Here is a 24,800-nt window from a genome sequence, read left to right on the forward strand (position 1 = left end):
GTCCCCCCTCTAAAGAGGAAGATTTCCAACAGAAGTCGTAAGCCAGGTTCATCAGCTGTTTTGACATTTCGCCTTATAAAACACGCCTTGGAGACTCCTTACTGAAGGGTAAACAGAAGCTTCCCAATGCACCTGCCAAAAGCAAGAAAAAACTTGAAGCTCCTCTTAGAAAACCGTGCAAAAACGGCATAAGTTATCTGAGGATTCAGATGAAGAGCCCAATGCACCAACTGTCTCTTCAGGCGAGTCAAATTTGGATCTCGCAGTTGGGGAAGAAAAACCTACTGAAGAAGATGCAATTTGTATTTTTTGTGAAGCCGCATTTTCCAAAGACATTCGGGAGAATTGTGGATTAAGTGTGTAGTGTGTGAGGAGTGGAGTAAATTTTTCTGTGCCGGAAATGAAGGAGATATTTACATATGCGATTTTTGCAAGTGAACTTCGCTTATGAAGCATTTTTCTAATACAGTTCCGTTTAAAATATTTTTGTGTAATTTAAATTTAATGTAAAATAAAATCGTTTCTAACATTTTCAACACTTGTCGTTTGAAGTAGTCAGTTTCCCACAATTTAAAGGCTTTACCACATCACCCCCACATTACCCCTTCTTGAAAAAATAGTGAGTCGTTGTGCAAGCAGAAAATGTTTTTTCAATTTTAACATATTTAGTTTTTGTGTTTCATAATATTACATTTATTGCTGAAACATTATGAATTAGCTTCGGCTAATTTTTGAAGCTGAAAGAGAAGTAAACATTTCTTTTATACAACAAAAACAAACTGGGTTTTCACATTTACACCCCTACCTCTACGTATTGTCCAAGTTTCACCTTGCAATGTTACTTTGCAGTGATACGTCAGCTGAAAGCTACTTTCGTCCCGAAGTTTACACACCAGTGTATTTCACTGCTAACGCCGCAAATTTCCAGCGCTGTGGAAGCAACATGATGATTACAAATGTGTAAATACAAGCGATTTGTATAGCTGTCATGGCTTCACCACTCCGCAGCTTGAAAAGGACAAAACTACCATGAGATATGTGAGAAATAAGTTATCGATACGGCTTAGTACGGTCATAAACTATTCACTCACTCTAGATGGAATACAGGGTCGTCGCAAATTCCCGTTACAGACTTCTAGGGCATGTAGTGGGTAGTGAGTACAGAACATTTTGAATAGGAACCCGTGTCCAGAATCGTATCGTTTCAGTTCTACGGCAGTTTCACTTCAGATGTGTACCTCGTCAACGTCTGCTTAGAGCAAAAGAAACGTCTCAGAGTTCCCTGTCCTGGTATGCAGCAGGGTAGACACGATGACGTGTACTACGTCAAACGATCCCCAGATGTCACTTACTGTCCGCGTTGCTGAGAGACAGAGTCAGTACCTGTGCATCACCGAAAGCGGAAACATAGTGCAGTACACGTTTTTGGAATACACAGACAAGTTCCTTGTGTATGGCGAAGCTGGAGGTAACGGAAGAGCTGCTAATCGGCTGTATTACGAACGTTTTCCACACCGTCACACTCCATCGCACAAACTGTTTGCCCAAGTTACACAACGGCTACGAGAAACGGGTACCTCCACCGTGAGGAGGCAGGACTGTGGTGCTCCACGGCGACTTCGCACTCTCGGATTTGAAGAAGTTGCGTCGCACTGAAGATAGCCCGTCAAAGAGTTCGCGAACAATTGCGCGTGCAGTGGCTCTTAGTCACAGTACCGTCTTGGATGTCCTGCATGAGCAACAATTACATCCGTACCACTTACAAAGGGTACACGCTATGTATCCAGCAGACTTTCCACAACGCTTCGCCTTCTGCACATGGTTCGTGCACCGTTGCATCGACGCGCTCCTGTTTCCACGTCGAGTTCTCTTCAGAGATGAATGTAGGTTCACAAGGGATTGTGTTCTGAATGCTCGATATAGCCATGTCTGGGAGGACGAAAACCCTCATGCCACGCATGTTAAGGGATTTCAAGACAGGTTTGGTATTAACGTGTGGGCAGGTATTCTGGACGGTCATGTGATTGGACCATACCTCCTTCCATCCACTCTCACGGGTCCCACATACTTTGTCTTCCAACGACACGTAATGGACCCGTTCTTGGAAGCTGTGCCATTGAATGTCCGTTAGGAAACGTGGTTTCAGCATGATGGAGCACCACCTCACTTTTCACGGGCTGTCCAGAGACATCTCAACAGACAGTATGGTGATAGGACGTGATGGTCCAACCGCGTGGCCGCAACTATCGCCGGATTTAACCCATATGGACTACTTCTTGTGGCGTCGTATGAAGAGACTAATTTATGAGGCACCTGTAGAGACAGAGGAAGATCTGCTGGCACGAGTTCTGGCCGCTGCACAAGACATTGAAGAGACACCACTTAGGATGGAGAGAATGTACCGGAACATGCTTCGGAGATACAATGTGTGTAACGACGTTGGTGGTCGCCACATCGAACCGCTGTTGTAATGCCTCGGTACGTTGCGGCTGGTGCCGTAGATGCTGGGCTCTTATTGTTGTCGACTAATGTAAACCATAAGGTGTAAGTTGTAATGCAAATGCGTAAGTAATAACGGAACGAGTCAATATCCTTTTGAAATGGATTGCAACAATTGTACTGGGTCACGCCTAAGTACATTCGTCACGTGAGTATGGATGAGATAATCATCAGCATTGGAACTGTCGTAGAACGGAAACGATACGTATCCGGACATGGGTTCCTATTCAAAATGCTATGTACTCACTACCCTCCACATGTCCTAGAAGTCTGTAACGGGAATTTCCGACCAACCTGTATGTAATAGTGACACGGTGACCAGTAACTACATCGGCCTGATTGCACTGTTACAGGTGCACTTCGAAGCGTCTCGCTCTTTCAGGCAACGAATGAGACTGGCAGATGAATTCCCGGCGGTGGTCCTTTCGTGGACTGTGGCAGCATCTACCCGCGGCTGCTTGTAGTGCGCCTTTGTGTAGTCTACATGTGTGTGTGTGTGTGTGCTGTGTTACAGCCGTGTCGGTGTCTGGCTACACGCTGAACCTGACCCGCGTGTCGCGGGCCCACATGGGCGTCTACCAGTGCATCGCAGACAACGGCATCCCGCCGCCCGCCAACAAGACGTACCGCCTCGAGGTACACTGTGAGTACCATCCACAGCCCACCATGTTCCTTCACTCCAGCACTCTCCATGTCGTCCTAGTTGTCCTCTGCCTCATTATTCCTTGCAGTGGCTAATTAAATAGCACCTGCCTGCCTACTACTTTAGCGTAAATTTCATTACTTTCTACTATAATACTCTTTCCAGATTCGTATTGGTCAGGTATGATCATATTACAACATCAGTTCCTCCCCTCCGTGATTTCATTTTGTTCCAGTTCTCCTTTATCTTCTGCTCATGCTGCTGTTTGTGTATGAGAAATCGGTTGGAAACTTCCGTCATGTCAGCACGTTGTAGGTGTCGCCACCGGCGCCAACCTTGTGTGAATGCTCTGAAAAGCTAATCATTTGCATATCACAGCATCTTTTTCCTGTCGGTTAAATTTCGCGTCTGTCGCACGTCATCTTCGTGGTGTAGCAGTTTTAATGGCCAGTACTGTAGCACCAGCAAATGCAGTAACATACACCTAAACATGAGAAAGCACAGGCAGAGAAAATGTTACAGTAAAGACAGCAATGTAGATAAGGGAACTATCTATTCACGTCTTACTGCCTATGTCATATCGTAACACTAGAGTGATGCACCACAACAACTTATTCTACTAAAAAATTATCAAGTCCTGGAAAAGAAAATTATGTATGCAATTCCAGTTACTAGTCACTTCTCCTTCTTATTATTTTTTTCAAGTGCTCCCCTTTTTTATGTATGTGGATCATAGAATTATTATTTAAAAGATCTGTTGACAGAAATTGTACACATTAGCATATGTATTAATTTTTTTAATTTTATATAACCAACGCTTCAGGGCAGCTAGAAACTAGATATAAAATAAAATAAGCAAATATGTACAAAGTAAAGCGTGAAACAGCATTTAATAGCCATGTGGCATTTCATAAGTCAGTAAAAATTCTCGCAACTCTCGTAGAGAGATACATGTCATAATCAGGTATGTAAACGTGAGAATATTTTTCATCACTTCATAAGCATTTCAGTAAGTAGCACAAATTACCAACTCTGGTGAAGGTTTTGTTGCAGAGCAAACAATGTATTTAGCAGATTTTACCTTAATCAAGTGACAACAAGTTAAAAAAAATCATATAATCACCAGTAATAAATCTCCATGATGGATACACATTCAGACCGTCAGCTCGTGCTAATGCTGCAAACCTCCAACACTGCTAATTATTAACCTCTAACCTCAATCATTGCTGACTACTCAACCAACTTCCATCACTGCTGGCTGTTCACCTCCAACTGCGAGTCCGACCAGCCACAGTCTCTCTTACAGAGTCTCACGGACAGTGCTGTCAGAGTTATTAATGCAAAGCGCTACATAGCGCTGCCAACATACAAATACATGAACAGCCTACTTACAACAGATACTGGTCCAGTGAAAGCAAAAGTATTCATACTAGTCAACCTTTGCGGCTAAGCCCATCACGATTAATTTATTGAACTACACCCAGGCTCCAGACCACCGAGTCTTGAAAATAAAGAGATGTTTCCGATTATGAGTGTTAGAATTACGCTAATGTTTTAAGTAATGGCCAGTTGAAAAGTTATGCTCTTTCTGTGTTTTCAGACCAACTAAAAGTCGACCAACTAACATGACATGCTGTATGCCGAGAAAACAGCGGTTATGCAACGACTTCAAAGTAAAGGGAATGAGGAAATTTATTTGGGAGGTACACAAAAGAAAAGTATTTGCATATAGGTGGACCCACAATTCTACACAGCAGAAGATTGTAATTATGAAGTAGTGAACGTCCAAGTAACTAAGTTTTTAATAAATCGTGGAACACGAAATGCTAATTCGTATTGTGACAAATTATTATTAACTCTTTGAGCTCAACAGACTAATCTTAATTGATTCGTAGATTTGGCATTTGTAGACATAGTGGTTCAAATGGTTCAAATGGCTCTGAGCACTATGGGACTTAACTTCTGAGGTCATCAGTCCCCTAGAACTTAGAACTACTTAAACCTAACTAACCTAAGGACATCACACACATCCATGCCCGAGGCAGGATTCGAACCTGCGAGCGTAGCAGTCCCGCGGTTCCGGACTGCAGCGCTAGAACCGCACGGGCACCGCGGCCGGCTGTAGACATAGTGTTCGCTAATGTTAACCAGAGGATGTACAAAAACGAATAAGAGGTAGATAACAGTCTAAAAAATTCTGCACGAAGGAGAACGTATTGCTGGATGAGGAACGAAAGGATACTATTACCTGCTATGAGTCTGCATGTAGAAACCACAGTGATGGTAGTTTCAGAAACCAGCGGCAGTGGAATATTAACTGAAGAGAATGCTTCAAGCCGATTCGTTTGCAGATGCAGTTTTCTTATTGGGCAGCAACAAAACTAGCTACGAAACGCACCGCACCAGATGATAAAAACCTAACAGAAAAGTGCAAGGGACAACACAAATTATATATCATGGAGGGATCGGAAATCAAAATGCACAGTGGACTGTGCAACACAACAAAGCGCGACAAAACCCATTCACACCGACACTGTAGATCGCGTTTCCGTTCCCAACGTAGATGCGCACCTTCAGTTTTCACTCCCATTCTCTCATGCTCTGATTATTCATTGAACCACTAGGTCCGTATGACAACATAACTTTTTCCACATCTCCATTGTGTCCTGGCTGAAAACGAAGTACTACGGTTCTCTATAGCCCTTTGTTGTCTGTCAGCAACATGCTTTTCTTCATCTTTCAACAGCTTGACATTTGACCTACTGTCGCGTGTCTACCAAAGTTAATATCACTTACTTGTAAAGGAACAAGGCCCTTACACATCCTCGGATGGCACGAACATTTCTATACTCTAATATTTGGGCGATCTAAAGTTCCATTTAGAAGTGAAAGAAAACTGCAATCAAAAACGGAAAAAGTAGAAAGTGTACTAAACCCAAACCTGACCGTCACGCATCTAACACCGTAGCATAGACATTGGGAAGATATACGAAACTGTGCTGTGTTTATGTTTGTGAACCGAGTGCTATGTACATACCAACATTTATGAAAATCGCGTCAAAGTAATACATCGCCACTACGATTAAAACCACAAAACATTAATGCATATCTGATTGAACCATGTTCTTTTGTCGAAAATGAATAATCATTAACAGCAATAAGATTGTTAATTGTCAAGTCATCTGTTTATAAGTCGATATTTACAGTAGATGTCTCACTGAATATATATATATATATATATGACGCAGTGAACTAAAACTTTCCGCTAATATGTTATTAAAACTAAAATATTGTGTACAGTGCCGAAATTATACAAAACTGAATAGTCATCACAACAGGAGAGTAAATAATAATCCAAAGATACATGACTAATTTTAGTAATGCGTGATCTGACGGAAGAACATATGCTTGGAGCGCAGGGTCTGGGTGGCGTCGGGTTCAAGTTGAGGGCTGTGCAGGCTTGGATTGAATTTTACAATGAATTTATTAAACCTAAAATTCAGGGTGTTTCAAAAAGGACTTTACAACTTTACAAATCCATATAAATTTTTTGAAAGAAGATATAGAGCTGGGTTTAGCGTTCTTTTGTAGGGAAATACATCAAGCCTTTTTTTTTTTTTTTTAATACCTTAAACTAAAGATGTTGTATGTGGCTTCCGTCAGTTATTCTGCACACATCCCATCGGAAGTCAATTTCTTCCTAAACTCGCTTTAGCATTGCAGGTGTAACTTGCTCAGTGACGGCGTAAATTCTTGCTCTTAAGTTCAGGTAGAGAAGCCGGCACAGTAGGTACCAACACGATATCCTTGATGAATCCCGATAAAAAAATCGAGTTATGTCAGGTCTGGGGAACATGGAAACCATGCAATTTGCGCATCATGGCCAATCCATTGACCTGGAAAGCGGTCACTGAGAAAATCCCAGACTTCAGCCAGGTAGTGGGGTGGTGCACCATCTTGCATGAAGTAAACGTTTCCTTGTTGATCATCCTTATCGAGCTATGATATTAAAAATTGTAATATATCCAGGTACACTACTCCACTGATGGTTCTCTCATGGAAAAAGAAAGGGGCCGTGCACTTTGTTCTTGCTCAGTGCACAAAAAGGGTTCAGTTTAGGGCTATTACGAACATGTTTCAATGTTTGATGTACATATTCCCTGTCGAAAATCCTACAATTATGTGTGTTGACCTTGCTTCTGAAGTGAAAAGTCGACTCGTCAAAAAAGTGGATATTGCCTGCCGAAAATCCTACAATTATGTGTGTTGACCTTGCTACTCATGTGAATAGTAGAATCGTCCAAAGAGATGATTTTGTCCAAGAAATGTTCATCCTCATGTAATCGATTTAACATATCTGCACAGAAGTTCTTGCAAGCAATTTCATCAGTGTCTTTTATTGCTTGTAGGACCGTCAATCAGTACGGGAGCCGGCCGAAGTGGCCGTGCGGTTAAAGGCGCTGCAGTCTGGAACCGCAAGACCGCTACGGTCGCAGGTTCGAATCCTGCCTCGGGCATGGATGTTTGTGATGTCCTTAGGTTAGTTAGGTTTAACTAGTTCTAAGTTCTAGGGGACTAATGACCTCAGCAGTTGAGTCCCATAGTGCTCAGAGCCATTTGAACCATTTTTGAATCAGTACGGTTTCAAATGCAAACGGTATCTCAACATAAGACAAACAATCGTACTTGGGATTTTCAGATCGCGCGATGAACGTCAGGTCTATGTCGTAGGGCTCTTGACACAACGTTGTCTCACTCGCTCAACGACGTCGTCAGATGTGCTTGGACGATCTGATGATTACCCAAGTGTTACCGATCACGCTGTTTCTACAAAACACTTATGCCACTCATAAGTTGTAGGCCTACTAGAAGGATGTTTAGCGTACTTGGTACAGAAATTACGCTGTAAAGTTGTCGCCGACTTCGATTTTTCAAATCAAAAGACACAGATAGCATGCACGGGTCGAGTGAAAGCAGCCATCTGTAACGCAACTGCCACTAGCGCTTCTTACGGTGCGATTCGGCACTACCAAACTATGCGAGACAAAACTTGATGTATTTCCCTACAAATTGACGCTACAGTCACCTCTGTAGGTATTATGAATTAATTTATATGAATTGTCAAAGTTGTAAAGACCTTTTTGAAATACCCTGTATTCTTCTTGACAAGAGAGAAATGAAAACAGAACATAACTATTTTGGATTAAATAATTCTGGCTATTGGGCTGCGTCATTGCAAACTACTAAAACAACTAAAGTGCCGACGTTTCGACCAGGGTGATTCAGTGAACCGGCCTGAAGGGGACCGCAGCAAGACGATGGTTCAGTGAACCGCCCTAAAGAGGACCGCAGCAAGTTGACCAAAACGTCCGCAGTTTAGTTGTTTTAGTAGTTTACAATGACTCGACATAGCACCCAAAATTATTTTATCTAAAATGCCACCGGTCGTGGAAGCCTTTGAATTTAAGTCAAAAAACAGAACTTAATTTACTGCCCAATATGGCTCTTGGAGGCAGGGTTCAACAAGAGAATAACAACATAAAATATCTGTAGCACATATAAACGACATTCAGAAGCATTTCGCCCCCGTAGGTAAAATCGGGCCAGCGATAATAATTCATACATATTACTACAATGGACGTGTGTTTATGTGTGTGTGTGTGTGTGTGTGTGTGTGTGTGTGTGTATGTGTGTGTGTGTGTGTGTGTGTGTGTGTGTGTTTATCTTCGACATCTCCTCTAAATCACTGTGCCGATTTCAACCAAACTTGTTACATATATTCCTTACTGTCAGGTAAGAATTGTTGTCGGGGTTGAAACCATATGCCTCAATAGTCGAGGACGTATGACGTCATAAACACTGAGATACGTGAAAAACTGCATCATATATGACATTTAAATTTATTACTTCTGTCTTAGTGACTTTATTCGCAATAAATTTCGCAGACAATATCCACATGTGCCACTAAATGCACCTATAAAATTATATCATGGTATCCCCGACAGTTGAGGAGATATGATGTCATAAACGCTGGGATGTGTGAAAAAATATCGCATTGTGCACGCCGTTTGAATTTATTACTTCTTTGTTACTAACTCTATTCGAAACATATTTCGCAGACAGTATTCAAATGCTCCGCTGAATGTACCTACACAAATACATCACTGTAACACACACAGTTCAAAAGATAGGACTTCATAAACAATTAGCTGCATGACAAAATGCCATGCCCTGCATGAAGTTTTAATACATTACGCTTTCCTAGAAAGGTACTCCTACAGTCGAATTTCTCAGCTAATAGTTTGTGAAATAAGGCCTTTAGTTACAAGTAGGCAAGTGACAGTAGATCTCACAACCAACGTCATCAAGAAAAATAACAATGAGTCATCTACGTGACTAACGCAGATTCCTCAATACGGTTTTCTCTACGATATAACGTTCAAAGCATACCACGATTACAGACAGAAGTAATTGGATATCTTTCGATACAGTGGCATACACAAATCATACATGTTTACATCGTGATAATAACAAAATCACCTTCTGTACAGTCCGACCCCGGTAGGTGAGTCGTCAGCGCCACGGAATGTCAATCCTAAGGGCCCGGGTTCGATTCCCGGCTGGGACGGAGATTTCCTCCGCTCGGGGAGAGGGTGTTGTGTAGTCCTACTCATCATCATTTCGTCCCCAACGACACGCAAGAAGCCAAAGTGGCGTCAAATCGAAATACTTGCACCCGACAAACGGTCTATCCGACATTTACATTTTATTTACCTTCTGTACAATGATATGTCTCCCTTCACCACCTGAATAATTTCTTTTATCTCGTCATACATTTCTTCAATTTCTTCATCATCTGCAGAGCTAGTTGGCATATAAACTTGTACTACTGTAGTAGGAATGGGCTTTGTGTCTATCTTGGCCACAATAATGCGTTCACTATGCTGCTTGTAGTAGGTAACCCGCACTCCTATTTTTTTATTCATTATGAAACCTACTCCTGCATTACCCCTATTTGATTTTGTATTTATAACCCTGTATTCACCTGACCAAAAGTCTTGTTCCTCCTGCCACCGAACCTCACTAATTCCCACTATATCTAACTTTCAACTATCCATTTCCCTTTTTAAATTTTCTAACCTACCTGCCCGATTAAGGGATCTGACATTCCACGCTTGAAGAAGGATGTAAGATGAACATCAACAAAAGCAAAACGAGGATAATGGAATGTAGTCAAATTAAATCGGGTGATGCTGAGGGAATTAGATTAGGAAATGAGACACTTAAAGTAGTAAAGGAGTTTTGCTATTTAGGGAGTAAAATAACTGATGATGGTCGAAGTAGAGAGGATATAAAATGTAGACTGGCAATGGCAAGGAAATCGTTTCTGAAGAAGAGAAATTTGTTAACATCGAGTGTAGATTTAAGTGTCAGGAAGTCGTTTCTGAAAGTATTTGTATGGAGTGTAGCCATGTATGGAAGTGAAACATGGACGATAACTAGTTTGGACAAGAAGAGAATAGAAGCTTTCGAAATGTGGTGCTACAGAAGAATGCTGAAGATAAGGTGGGTAGCTCACGTAACTTATGAGGAGGTATTGAATAGGATTGGGGAGAAGAGAAGTTTGTGGCACAACTAGACTAGAAGAAGGGATCGGTTGGTAGGACATGTTTTGAGGCATCAAGGGATCACAAATTTAGCATTGGAGGGCAGTGTGGAGGGTAAAAATCGTAGAGGTAGACCAAGAGATGAATACACTGAGCAGATTCAGAAGGATGTAGGCTGCAGTAGGTACTGGGAGATGAAGAAGATTGCACAGGATAGAGTAGCATGGAGAGCTGCATCAAACCAGTCTCAGGACTGAAGACCACAACAACAACAAACAGTGATATGTTGAACACCAATCATGCTCACAGCTTAGAGAAAGTTCTCACTTAGGGGAAACAACCGCATTTTCAGCGTGCCACCAGACAACCATAACCGGCACGTTGTACCCGCGCACCTTGTAATATTACTGATCGCCCGACACGCTAAAAGCGCAGCTTGCAGTCTTCACCGCACGCTGTTCCATCACTCGAGCGAACGAAATACTGTTCACTAAATCAGCCAGTTGTAGTCTGGACTCCCTCTTCTGCAGCTCCACTTAAATCGCCCAGGAAAAGACACCAACTGTCCACACAGCGGACACGTCCCGCTCTGACCACTAGTGGCATCCAGTAGACAGGTCCTTGGTCCACCAGCTTGGAGGTGACTTCTGGTTCTCCGTTCTTCACCGAGTCTCTCTCCAACTGCTCCATGGGCAAACACTGAACTCTATGGACGATCCTAATTAAGGCGTGCAAGGCATTTGAAACACGCATCGATTCCCGTAAAACAATGCCGGGCGTCCATTCCTTGTCGCCACGGGAATGAAGTCCATCACACGTCGCCACTCGCAGTCCAAGCCCAACTACTTTCTCTGGCACGCCCGCTGGTCTATCCAAGACTCTGGCCTGTGTGTTTATCAGCGCAGGTTCTCTGCTGCAGTCTCGCACTGCACGACGCGGGTTCGGAGCAGCGCCACAAACGCCACCGACCGTGTCCACGAATTAGCACGAGAGCAGCGTGAACGCGGCTAGAAAGGCGCGCCGCAAATTACAAACGGTAGTTGCTAAAATGAGCTTCATACTGAAAATCTGCGACGACGTAGAAAATATCGTACAGATAAGCATTAAATAGAATACGAATAATTAGGCACACGCAATTTTATAAACACCTTCGAAACGTTATCCAATAACACATTACACTTTTTGTTTTAATTACCGTTGTACCGTTAGAATACAGTGTAAAGCAAATGTGGTTTCTGTGCTATAGATAAATCCTACGCGACACTTCTCGTACTGCCCGCATCTCGTGGTCGTGCGGTAGCGTTCTCGCTTCCCACGCCCGGGTTCCACGTTCGATTCCCGGCGGGGTCAGGGATTTTCTCTGCCTCGTGATGGCTGGGTGTTGTGTGCTGTCCTTAGATTAGTTAGGTTTAAGTAGTTCTAAGTTCTAGGGGACTGATGACCATAGATGTTAAGTCCCATAGTGCTCAGAGCCATTTGAACCATTTTTGAACTTCTCGTAGTCACACGTTGAAGGATGTCGCAGGTCGACATCTGCTTCACGGGTTCTACGGGGGTGGAGAGGGGTGTGAGGGAGGGAGAGGGGAGGGGAGGGGAGGGAGGGGCGGTACACTAAATGCAGATGACTTCATTATGTCGTGGTAAGGCACCAACTGTGCGCGAACACTCCCTAAAGAGCTGCGAGAAGCGCGGCAGGTGAGGAAATCAACTCTCACGTGTAACGGTGCACTTAAACAAAAAAACATTACCCGAGAGTACAACAAAGGAAAATCTTTCTTCGGCATAAAATGGTGCAGTCATGTCTTAGCCGTCAAACGCAGCAATGAACAAGCAACTAGGTATTACTTACTCAAAGGTGCGCGTGTAGCAGATGTCTGGATCCTGCATCAGCAATGGTGGAAGCGAACAGATGTAGCACATAAAAAAAAGCACTAAGGCATCAGTACAGTACTTACATTCTGATACTACCGAAAAGTGCACATTTCATCATTAATATTGCAGGGGCTAACCTCGACTCGTCTACGACACACAAAAGCCATCATGATATTCTACATCAATCAGGATTGCTCGTTTTCTCTCGTTGAAAATCATAAAGCTTAATGTTTTTCACCTTGTTTTATTCAATAACGGGCCAAATATCTCACGAAATAAGCGTCAAACGGAAAAACTACAAACATCGAAACTTGTCTAGCTTGAAGGGGGAAACCAGATGGCGCTATGGTTGACCCGCTAGATGGCGCTGCCATAGGTCAAACGGATATCAACTGCTTTTTTTAAAAATAGGAACCCCCATTTTTATTACATATTCGTGTAGTACGTAAAGAAATATGAATAATTTAGTTGGTCCACTTTTTTCGCTCTGTGATAGATGGCGCTGTAATAGTCACAAACGTATAAGTACGTGGTATCACGTAACATTCCGCCAGTGCGGACGGTATTTGCTTCGTGATACATTGCCCGTGTTAAAATGGACCGTTTACCAATTGCGGAAAAGGTCGATATCCTGTTGATGTATGCCTATTCAAAATGTATTCTTCTCGGTATCCTGGACGACATCATCCACGTGTCCGGACCGTTCGCCGGATAGTTACGTTATTTAGGGAAACAGGAAGTTTTCAGCCACATGTGAAACGTCAACTCACCCACGACCTGCAACGAATGATGATGCCCAAGTAGGTGTTTTAGCTGCTGTCGCGGCTAATCCGCACATAGGTAGCAGACAAATTGCGTGAGAATCGGAAATCTCAAAAACGTCGATGTTGAGAATGCTACATCAACATCGATTGCACCCGTACCATATTTCTATGCACAAGGAATTGCATAGCGACGACTTTGAATGTCGTGCACAGTTCTGCCCCTGGGCACAAGAGAAATTACGGGACGATGACAAATTTTTGCACGCCTTCTATTTAGCGACGAAGCGTCATTCACCAACAGCAGTAACGTAAATAGGCATAATATGCACTATTGGGCTACAGAAAATCCACGATGGCTGCGACAAGTGGACCATCAGCGACCGTGGCGGGTTAATGTATGGTGCGGAATTATGGAAGGAAGGATAATTCGCCCCCATTTGATCGATGGCAATTTAAATGGTGGAATGTATGCTGATTTGCTACGTAATGTTCTACCGATGTTACTACAACATGTTTCAAAAATGGTTCAAATGGCTCTGAGCACTATGGGACTTAACATCTGTGGTCATCAGTCCCCTAGAACTTAGAACTACTTAAACCGAACTAACATAAGGACAGCACACACATCCATGCCCGAGGCAGGATTCGAACCTGCGACCGTAGCAGTCGCGACAACATGTTTCACTGCATGACGGAATGGTGATGTACTTCCAACATGATGGATGTCCGGCACATAGCTCGCGTGTAGTTGAAGCGGTATTGAATAGCATATTTCACGGCAGGTGGATTGGTCGTCGAAGCACCATATCATGGCCCGCACGTTCACCGGATCTGACGTTCTCGGATTTCTTTCTTTGGGAAAAGTTGAAAGATATTTGCTATGGTGATCCACCGACAACGCCTGACAATATGCCTCAGCGCATTGTCAATGCATGTGCGAACATTACTGAAGGCGAACTACTCGTTGTTGAGAGGAATGTCGTTACACGTGTTGTCAAATGCATTGAGGTTGACAGACATCATTTTGAGCATTTATTCCATTAATGTGGCATTTACAGGTAATCACGCTGTAACAGCATGCGTTCTCAGAAATCATAACTTCACAAGGGTACATGTATCACATTGGAACAACCGAAATTAGGTGTTCAAATGTACCTACGTTCTCCATTTTAATTTAAAAAACCTACCTGTTACCAACTGTTCGTCTAAAATTATGAGCCATATGTTTGTGACCATTAGAACGCCATCTATCACAAAGCGAAAAAAGTGGTCCAACTAAAACATTCATATTTATTTACATACTACACGAATATGTAATAAAAAATGGGGGTTCGTATTTAAAAAAACGCAGTTGACATCCGTTTGACCTATGGCAGCGCCATATTGCTGGCCAACAATAGCGCCATCTGGTTTCCCCCTTCAAGCTAGACTAGTTTCGTTCTTTATAGTTTTTTCGTTTGACGCTTATTTCGTGAGATATTTGGCCCCGTCACGATCAATGGACCACCCTGTATATACAGTATATTGGACTGTGATTTAACAATTTGTCGATATCATCGGAAATCGCGTGCATTCCACAGCTTGTGTGTCGTCAAGACACTGATCAAATCGTTATGTCTAACTGGATCATTCGAGGAGATATCCGGGCAGAGTGATTTTTCAAGAAAACCTCTCATATTCCTATCACTTCGTTCTTAATTAGTGAGGAAAATAGTTTTTCTGTAGCCCTCAGTCGTTTATCTCTGGACGAATATAGCTACAGAATATATTCTTAAACTCATAAACTATTGCACATTTATCGGCTACGCGATTTATGCAGATGGGCCCGCTATTTCACGTAGTACACTAAGTCCAGTTTTTTGTGTGTCACTGTGAAGTGCTGTATGAAATTTTTTATGCGGATCGTCATCTCTGAACTGAACCCTTATCCTAAAATTCTGAATAACAATGTTCGAAGAGAAACTTTCTTCTTGGTTGTACAGTACTCTCCCTTCTTTGCGTATTAAATCCGCTTCAGTAGGTGAGCTGCACGGTTTTGTATCTCCGACAGTTTTATCAAATAACTGGATAAAATTGACTAAATCAGGATTCTGTGGCTGCCCACCAGTCACTATCGTTTCTACCTACTGACACTGTACTTAGACTCAACATTCAAGTTCATTACTCTCACAACGGAATTTCTTTAACTCTTCAATATGACACATTTATTTATTAATTGTTTAATTTCTCCCTCCTCTCGTCCTATACCGACCATTTCTGGCTTGCAAAAGCTTCAGAAAATACTCCTCCTCTGGCTTCCAGTTTGGAATCAGTCTGAAATAGTTTCACAAGTAGCTAGATTTGTTGCTTATTAAGAATTGTGAAGAATCCTAATGACATGTTCCAAAGCCCAAACCTTGTTGTGGCAACAGCATCTCCTGTCCCCAGCCTCGAACTTCATGTCCTCATACTTCACAGACGCCATCTGTCTCTTGGGGTCTTCAACGAAGCAACTCCAAGTCTACCTCTTCGCCGGTTGCCCAGTTCTTTCCTTTCGAACATTTTTTTTTATAATAACAGTTTTAGGAATACTCTATTTTACCTGATACAACTGTGTGACATAGTGTTATAAACAGCCGGCCGAAGTGGCCGTGCGGTTCTAGGCGCTGCAGTCTGGAACCGCGAGACCGCTACGGTCGCAAGTTCGAATCCTGCCTCGGGCATGGATGTGTGTGATGTCCTTAGGTTAGTTAGGTTTAAGTAGTTCTAAGTTCTAGGGGACTGATGACCTCAGAAGTTAAGTCCCATAGTGCTCAGAGCCATTTGAACCATTTGTTATAAACAGTGTTGTATACTGCCCACTCGTCAAATATGGAGTGACTAGGAAGCCTGCTTTCTCGGACCACTAGACCACATTTCTTTTTCTTTACTGTGATTTCATCCCCTGCCCCATATGGGCAGGCGAGGGCTGTCTGCGGTACAATTCGCCGCTCTTCAGCCGAGTGACATGGCAGCTAATTCAAGAAGAAAATGATACATAGAAAGGCGATAAAAATGGGGGACATAAAAACACAGTAAGGAGAGATAATGGAAGTAAAAATACACTGACATGGAGACGTTCATGGGGGGATACACAGGTTAAAAGTTGTCCACAGCATTAAAAAATCACTCCAGAACAAAACACGTTAAACCCACCTAGAGAGATGAAGCACACTTGACGAAGAATAAAACTGCCAGGAGGAACCTGCCGAGGGATAGGCCTTTAGAGGACAGAAAAAGGAGGGGAGGGCAAGGTGCAGCACGAGAGGGGGCGGGATGAAAAGAGTAGGGACGTCAGTGGGTGCACCGAGATGCAGGAGACAGGTCTGGCGGGAGATGAAGAGGGAAGACAAGGCAGGAGGGAGTGCAGAGGCACTGAAGGGGAGCATAGGAGAGGGAGGAGGCGTAGGAGGGAAAGCCGCTCACGAGAAGGGAGGGGGAGGATAGGGAGCCCTGAGGAGGGGCAGGAGGAAAGTGGGGTTACCAGACAACAATTCAAGCAAATCGTATTAATGAATTTTATTTGCAGAAAAGAAATGAAGATATTTGACTTTGAGAAATTTAGAATGATGTGTCTCTTCAGTATACAGGGTGAGTCACCTAACGTTACCGCTGGATATATTTCGTAAACCACATCAAATACTGACCAACCGATTCCACAGACCGAACGTGAGGAGAGGGGCTAGTGTAATTGTTTAATACAAACCATACAAAAATGCACGGAAGTATGTTTTTTAACACAAACCTACGTTTTTTTAAATGGAACCACGTTAGTTTTGTTAGCACATCTGAACATATAAATAAATACGTAATCAGTGCCGTTTGTTGCATTGTAAAATGTTAATTACATCAAGAGATATTGTAACCTAAAGTTGACGCTTGAGGACCACTCAACAGAATGATCGGCCAAAGTTGCTCGAAAATGTCCCACTGGAAACGCGTCGACGTATGTGGTATCAGCATGATGGTGCACTTGCACATTCCGCAATTAACACTAGGCTGACCCTTGACAGGATGTTCGACGGGCGTTTCATAGGACGTGGAGGACGCATAAATTGGCCAGCCCGTTCTCCTGATCTTACACCTCTGGACTTCTTTCTGTGGGGTACGTTAAAGGAGAGGATATGAAACAACATATTGTGGCAGCCTGCGGCGACATTACACCAGATGTACTGCGGCGTGTACGACATTCATTACGCCAGAGATTGCAATTGTGTGCAGCAAATGATGGCCACCATATTGAACATCTATTGGCCTGACATGTCGGGACACACTCTATTCCACTCCCTAATTGAAAACGGAAACCACGTGTGTACGTGTACCTCACCCCTCATGGTAATGTACATGTGCGTCAGTGAAAAAGACCAATAAAAAGATGTTAGCATGTGGACGTAATGTGCTGTTCCAGTCTCTCCTGTACCTAAGGTCCATCACCGTTCCCTTTGGATCCCTACGTGATTCGGTGCTCTCCGATACACACGATCGAACAGCGGAGGAGTGGTACTCAAGCGTCAACTTTAGGTTATAATATCTACGGAAGTAATTAACATTTTACAATGCAACAAACGGCACTGATTACGTATTTGTTTATATGTTCAGATGTGCTAACAAAACTAACGTGGTTCCATTTAAAAAAACGTAGGTTTGTGTTAAAAAAATACTTCCGTGCATTTTTGTATGGTTTGTATTAAACAATTACACTAGCCCCTCTCCTCACGTTCGGTCTGTGGAATCGGTTGGTCAGTATTTGATGTGGTTTACGAAATATATCCAGCGGTAATGTTAGGTGACTCACCGTGTATACAATTCGTAATACAAGAGAATTAATATAGTTCCTAAGTCAGTGCTATACAAGTGCCTATTCTTGATGCCGCTGTGGAAGTCGTGGAACTGCAAGTCTCCGACTGGGCCGCGGCCAGGCGGCGCGCCCCTTATGTCCTCTTCGTGTCGAGGGCGCTGCCGTCGGGTTGCCGTCCTAGAGAGGGCTCGGTGAGCGTGCAATTCGCCGACGTGTTCTCCACAGCGCTCTCTGCTCTAACATTCCCGCCTGGTGCGCCGGCGCTTGACTTTACGCCGGGACATTCCTCCCCTCCAAAGCGACGGACCGTCGTCGTACAAGGAGCTCGCCAACGCAAGCCCGGCAGGATCGTGGACGCTGCGCTGAACAGCAAGCTGTGCCTGCAGGGGACGTCATCTGTTCTATTTGGGTGTCCATACCCTGCCAAGTACAATGTCGATGAGCTAACTGCTTCGTACGAACAACCCCCGGTGTCCTTGGTGAAATAACTGCAACACTTATTTTTGCAAAGCTTTGGGAATCAACTGTCAACTGTCAGTTTGACCAATAATCACACCTTTCTGCATAGCGAGGCTATGCCGACAGGCAAAATATCGAAGCACTACCGTGTTTTTTTATGCTATGCAAATAGCGATGCCAAGATTTGCGCTTTTATTTTAGCAGAATGTTCAGATCTGGATCAGCTTCGGTGGCCTGTGCAATTTTCCTATAGTTCAGTGGAAAGGACTGAAGCAATTTAGAATCCTGAGCATCGATGTGACAACAAGATGCAGCAGAAGCTTCAAAGTCTGTATCAGGGCCAATCGGAAAACGTGGAAGTGCGTTCACATTACCATGTTGAGCTGACGCACGATACACAATCCCTTACTGGTGTTGGAGCAAGAACAACGCCCATCTTTGTAAATTATAGATTGCAGCGGTCAGTCTTCCTTTATTTTAAAATTTACTGTGCAGCTCTAGATTTCAACTAGGAATAGGGCTTCATCCACGGGATTCATGCACTGAGCGAAAATAATAGTTCATTGAGAATGGCTAGCTTCTAGCCTAAATCTAGATCTGCACAATAAAATTTAAAAAAAGGACTACTGATCGCTGCAATCTATAATTTACAAATCAATATAACAGTCACTGAGTGCAACAGCTTTCTGAATGGAAAGTTTTTGGGGAGTTAATCGTTTTCTTCAGATGAAACAAGGGCTACAGTGGCTTGCGACCCGTTACTAAGTAGAATCCGGCCATCATGATTTAGGTTTTCCGTGATTTTCCTAAATCGCTCTAGGCAAATGTGGGGATGGTTCCTTTCAAAGGGCACGGCCGACTTCCTTCCCCGTCCTTCCCTAATCCGACGAGACCGATGACCTCGCTGTCTGGTCTCCTTCCCCAAACCAACCAACCAACTAAGTAGAATTTTCTGATATCCGAATAGTGGTGGAATTTGGTGACACCATACACAATAGTCAATGCCTCTCTCCCTATTTGTGAATAGTTTCACGAAGCGTTGGACAACACTTTTGATGCGAAAGCAGTAAGTCTGTCGTTATCACCACTTCTGTGCTAAAGAACTGCACTGATTCCATAAGACCAAGCCTCAACTTGCAACACAACGGGTTTGTCAGGATCAAAGTGCACCAGTCATCGATCACAGACCAGCGCATCTTGAAGTTTTTGAAAAGCTTCCGGACCCGTCTGTCCAAATGAAGGGGACATTCTTGCGATGAAATGATGCTGAGATTTGTGCAGCATTCGGTATGAACCGAACATATTAGTTCATTTTCCCTAAGACTTACTGAAGTTCTGTGATATTGAGAGGAACAGGCATATCTCATATGTCTAACAAATGTCATTGAAGAGGATGTACTTCTTGACTGTTTATGGCATGACCAAGATACCACAGCCCAGGTTCAAAAAAATCACACTTGTCTAGTCTACACTTTAGTCCTGCATCAGATAACACACGAAACGAAACACACAAATTTACAATGTGTTTTTCAGTTGTACGACCTGCTACGACAATATCGTCCAAATAGTTCGAACAAAAAAATGGTTCAAATGGCTCTGAGCACTATGGGACTTAACATCTGTGGTCATCAGTCCCCTAGAACTTAGAACTACTTAAACCTAACTAACCTAAAGACATCACACACATCCATGCCCGAGGCAGGATTCGAATCTGCGACCGTAGCAGTCGCGCGGTTCCGGACTGAGCGCCTAGAACCGCTACACCACCGCTGCCGGCTAGTTCGAACAGTTTGGTACTTGAGCAGTCAGCTGTTCCAAACACCGTTGGAAAAAGGCGGGTGCGGAAGCACTGCCAAAAGGCAAACGCAAATATTTAAACAAGTCCAAATGAGTGTTCACAACACAAACTTTTTGAGATTCTTTATCTAATGGTATTTGAAGATATGCGTCGTGCAAATCAATTTTAGAAAATCATCGATCAGCGCCAATCTGTCCGTGAGATCCTCTATTCGTGGCAATGAATATGTATCAATCACAGTTTGCCTTAAAGTAAACACAGTGGGATTTCAACATGAAGGTTTGAGGAGCAAATCCAATGGACTTGCCCACTGACTAGCTTGTATAGCTTGTATAGTCACAATAGCTTCACTATCTTGCAATTCTTTTTCAGCGGCGGCTTTGTCCCGTAATGTAATGGGAACAGTTCTGGCACAGCAAAATTTCGTCCGAACATTGTCTTTCACAGTAATATGTGCAAAAAAAAAAAAATAGCCTTGCCTAAACCTTAAGAAAAGAGTTAATGGAATTCTTTCAGCTACACTTTCTTTTGCGCTGAATGCAGACACTGACAACACATTGGCCTGAATTTTAAAGCCAAACAAATGAAAAGAATCCAGGCCAAATAGGTTCTCACAATAGCGGATTGTAGTACAGTGAATGGTTCAAATGGCTCTGAGCACTATGGGACTTAACATCTTAGGGCATCAGTCCCCTAGAACTTAGAACTACTTAAACCTAACTAACCTAAGGACATCACACAACACCCAGCCATCACGAGGCAGAGAAAATCCCTGACCCCGCCGGGAATCGAACCCGGGAACCCGGGCGTGGGAAGCGAGAACGCTACCGCACGACCACGAGATGCGGGCAGTACAGTGAAATTCACAGTATGCGTATGCGAAAGATACATGGCAGGCAAAGTACATTTTTCGAGAATGGGAATGTGTTGTGATTATAAGCCTGACAGCTCGTGTGTGTTACGATTCAGCAATGTAACAGGGGCACCCGTGTCCAACTGGAATTTCACTCGTTTTCCACTAATATGCAAATGAACGAAAAGTGTGTTGGACGGGCATTGCACTGAAGAAACTATTTGCTTGATAACTTTATTAATGCCTGTTGAAGGCGTTGAGTACACTGCACTTTTCACATGAGCCTTGTGACTACATTTTTGTGAGTGGGCACCGCTAGTAAAAGGTGGAATTTATAGGACTCCGTGTAGTTGTGGGGTGGTGTACTGTCAAAAAACAACTCGAAGAGCACAAAGGCAATTACAGAAGAGGGAAGACTGACAGATCTGCTGTTGCACAACATGATTTACAGCCAGACGACCACCACATTCATTTTGATACGACTCAAGTACTGACAGGCACAAGCAAATCCAGGAAAGACTATACAGAGAGGCCAAAGAGATTGTGAAACACATCAGGAATTTCAATAGGAATGAGGATGGCTTGAAACAATGAAATTTGAATTCCGGTGCTGAAGAAGATGTGTACCAGTCTTCCACCAGGGGGTGACAGTAACAGCGGACGACGGCTGTCGACAACGGCCAGTTGCGTTCGCATATTCAAAACATGTGACGTCACACCACTGCACGAGATCTCGTGGAAGCGGAATTTACCTGTAGTCAGTAGCGAGCCAGGATGTGAATCGGACGTTCAATTAAGCTACGATCCTCTTGAAAATTCCCTCCACAGATGGGGACGAAACATCGGGTTCTAAAGTGAAATCCCTACGGCCACGGTATAAAAGGCCGGAATATTATATTAATTGTGACAATTCCGGCAGTGAAAGTTTACATTTTACTTTTCAGTCGTCACAGGTGTATGTCGACCGGCCGACACGCGGGATACTCGACAGATATGCGCGACCTTGTTGTGATGATGACAGCCTCGCTCAACGACGGCCCGTGCTTTTGTTCACTACCAGGTCTCTCTAGATTTTCTGCATTCGCCTATAAACCTCTGCGGTGCTCTACTTTACCACTAAAAGAAACCCAATGACAGCTCTCGGCTTTAAACGCACCTTCCTTACACATGCCATTTTGAAGGCTGCATATGGTGCCGCCTCCTATCAGAACTTTATGAAAATAAAGGGGCTGACGCGGGAATATTCAACGAAGTCCCACAACAAATTCCAAAATTGGCTGAGAAAAGAAAGTGTTGCATTACGCATTCAGCCTCCCTCATATCTCTTTAAGCTACTTCAAGAAATTGTGCAAATCTTAAAGTAGGCAGTAAGTAGAGGCTTTATGTTGACTAGCAATAAACAAAGTAATAAAACCAAAAAAATAATAACACCCTTCAACTGTCATGCACTCTTTGCCACTGTTCTACGAACACTTTCATTACATGGCACATTAGAAAACATGCACACAGTATTTAGTAATGAAGTACCCTTTTAACAAACCTGTTTGATCCTAATTTACACACATCAAAAAAAGTTTTGCATCACCTCGGTTCCGAGAGTTCCGGAACCTGTACAGATAATTGGAATAGAGATCAACATAAACAATATTTCCGCCCTTTTTATTGCTCATGAAAACCACACATTGTATGTTGTATCACCATACAGCGAGACCTTCAGAGGTGCTAGTCCAGATTGCTGTACACACCGGTACCTCTAATACCCAGTAGCACGTCCTCTTACATTGATGCATAGCTGTATTCGTCGTGGCATACTATCCACAAGTTCATCAAGACACTGTTGGTCCGGAATATCCCACGCCTCAACGGCGACTCGGTGTAGATCCCTCAGAGTGGTTGGTGGGTCACGTCGTCCATAAACAGCCCTTTTCAATCTATCCCAGGTATGTTCGATAGGGTTCATGTCTGGAGAACATGCTGGCTACTCCAGTCGAGCGATGTCGTGGTCCTGAACGAAATCATTCACAAGACGTGCACGTCGTCCATGAAGACGACAGCCTCTCCCATATGCTGCCTATATGGTTGCACTATCGGTCGGAGGATGGCACTGACGTATCGTACAGCCGTTACGGCGCCTTCTATGACCACCAGCAGCGTACGTGGGCCCACATAATGCCACCCCAAAACAGCAGGGAATCTTCACGTTGCAGCACTCTCTGGACGGCTTGTCTAGGCCGGTTAGTTCCAAACTCGTTTCCGATTGTCTGGTTGAAGACAAACGCGACACTCATCATTGAGGAGAACCTGATGCCAATCCTGAGCTGTCCATTCGGTATGTTGTTGAGCCCATCTGTACAGCACTGCATGGTGTCGTGGTTGCAAAGATGGACCTCGCCATGGGCGTCGGGAGTGAAGTTGCTCATCATGCAGAGTATTGCGCACAGTTTGAGTCATAACATGACGTCCTGTGGCTGCACGAAAAGCATTATTCAATATGGTGTCGTTGCTGTCAGGATTCCTCCGAGCCATAATCCGTATGTAGCGGTCATCCACTGCAGTAGTAGCCCTCCATGTCCGAGCAACATCGCTTTGGTTCACTCCGAGACGCCTGGACACTTCCTTTGTTGAGAGCCCTTCATGGCACAAAGAAACAATGTGGTCGCGATCGAACCGCGGTATTGACTGTCTAGGCATGGTTGAACTACAGACAACACGAGCCGTGTACCTCCTTCCTGGTGGAGTGACTGGAGCTGATCGGCTGTCGGACCCACTCCGTCTAATACAAGTAGGCGCTGCTCATGCATGGTTGTTTACATCTTTGAGCGGTTTTAGCGATAGCTCTGAACAGTTAAAGGGACTGTGTCTGTGATACAATATCCACAGTGAACGTCAGTGTTCAGAAGTTCTGGGAACCGGGGTGATGCAAAACTTTTTTTTTATGTGTGCAAATTTTAGTCCATCAAACTGACTCAGTGCATTACCTCTCTTTTTTCAGAAGTTTCACACTCAGATTTCTGTACTAACAAAATTACTTTTAATGGTGCTGTACTGAGAAAAATTCGATAATTTATCGAAACTGAAATAAGAAATTAACTTTTATTGGCAAGTGTACCATTTGAAACAGGTAAAGTAATTTAATGGTTGATTTATCGTCTGCCCTTGACCATCTACGCCATGAATAAAGCACTTTAACTAACCTAAAATACACGAGACTCTAGTTCATGCTACGTACACAATACTTAGGCATTACTTTGCCTGAGGTAGGCGAAAAACTGGCAAGGGAACATCACGAGCCGGCCGCGGTGGTCTCGCGGTTCTAGGCGCGCAGTCCGGAACCGTGCGACTGCTACGGTCGCGGGTTCGAATCCTGCCTCGGGCATGGATGTGTGTGATGTCCTTAGGTTAGTTAGGTTTAAGTAGTTCTAAGTTCTAGGGGACTGATGACCACAGCAGTTGAGTCCCATAGTGCTCAGAGCCATTTGAACCATTTTG

General features: G+C 43.6%; 1 protein-coding gene across 1 annotated transcript in view; it reads left to right on the forward strand.

The window, feature by feature from the left end:
- LOC126263277 (uncharacterized) overlaps positions 1–24,800 on the forward strand; it is an 881,511-nt gene that overhangs the window by 581,493 nt on the left and 275,218 nt on the right. The window contains exon 8 of the mRNA XM_049960363.1: positions 3,014–3,142. Coding sequence (XP_049816320.1) covers positions 3,014–3,142 — 129 coding nt within the window. The remainder of the gene's footprint in view (positions 1–3,013; positions 3,143–24,800) is intronic.

Source organism: Schistocerca nitens, chromosome 6 (genome assembly GCF_023898315.1).
Source record: "Schistocerca nitens isolate TAMUIC-IGC-003100 chromosome 6, iqSchNite1.1, whole genome shotgun sequence".
NCBI lineage: Eukaryota > Metazoa > Arthropoda > Insecta > Orthoptera > Acrididae > Schistocerca > Schistocerca nitens.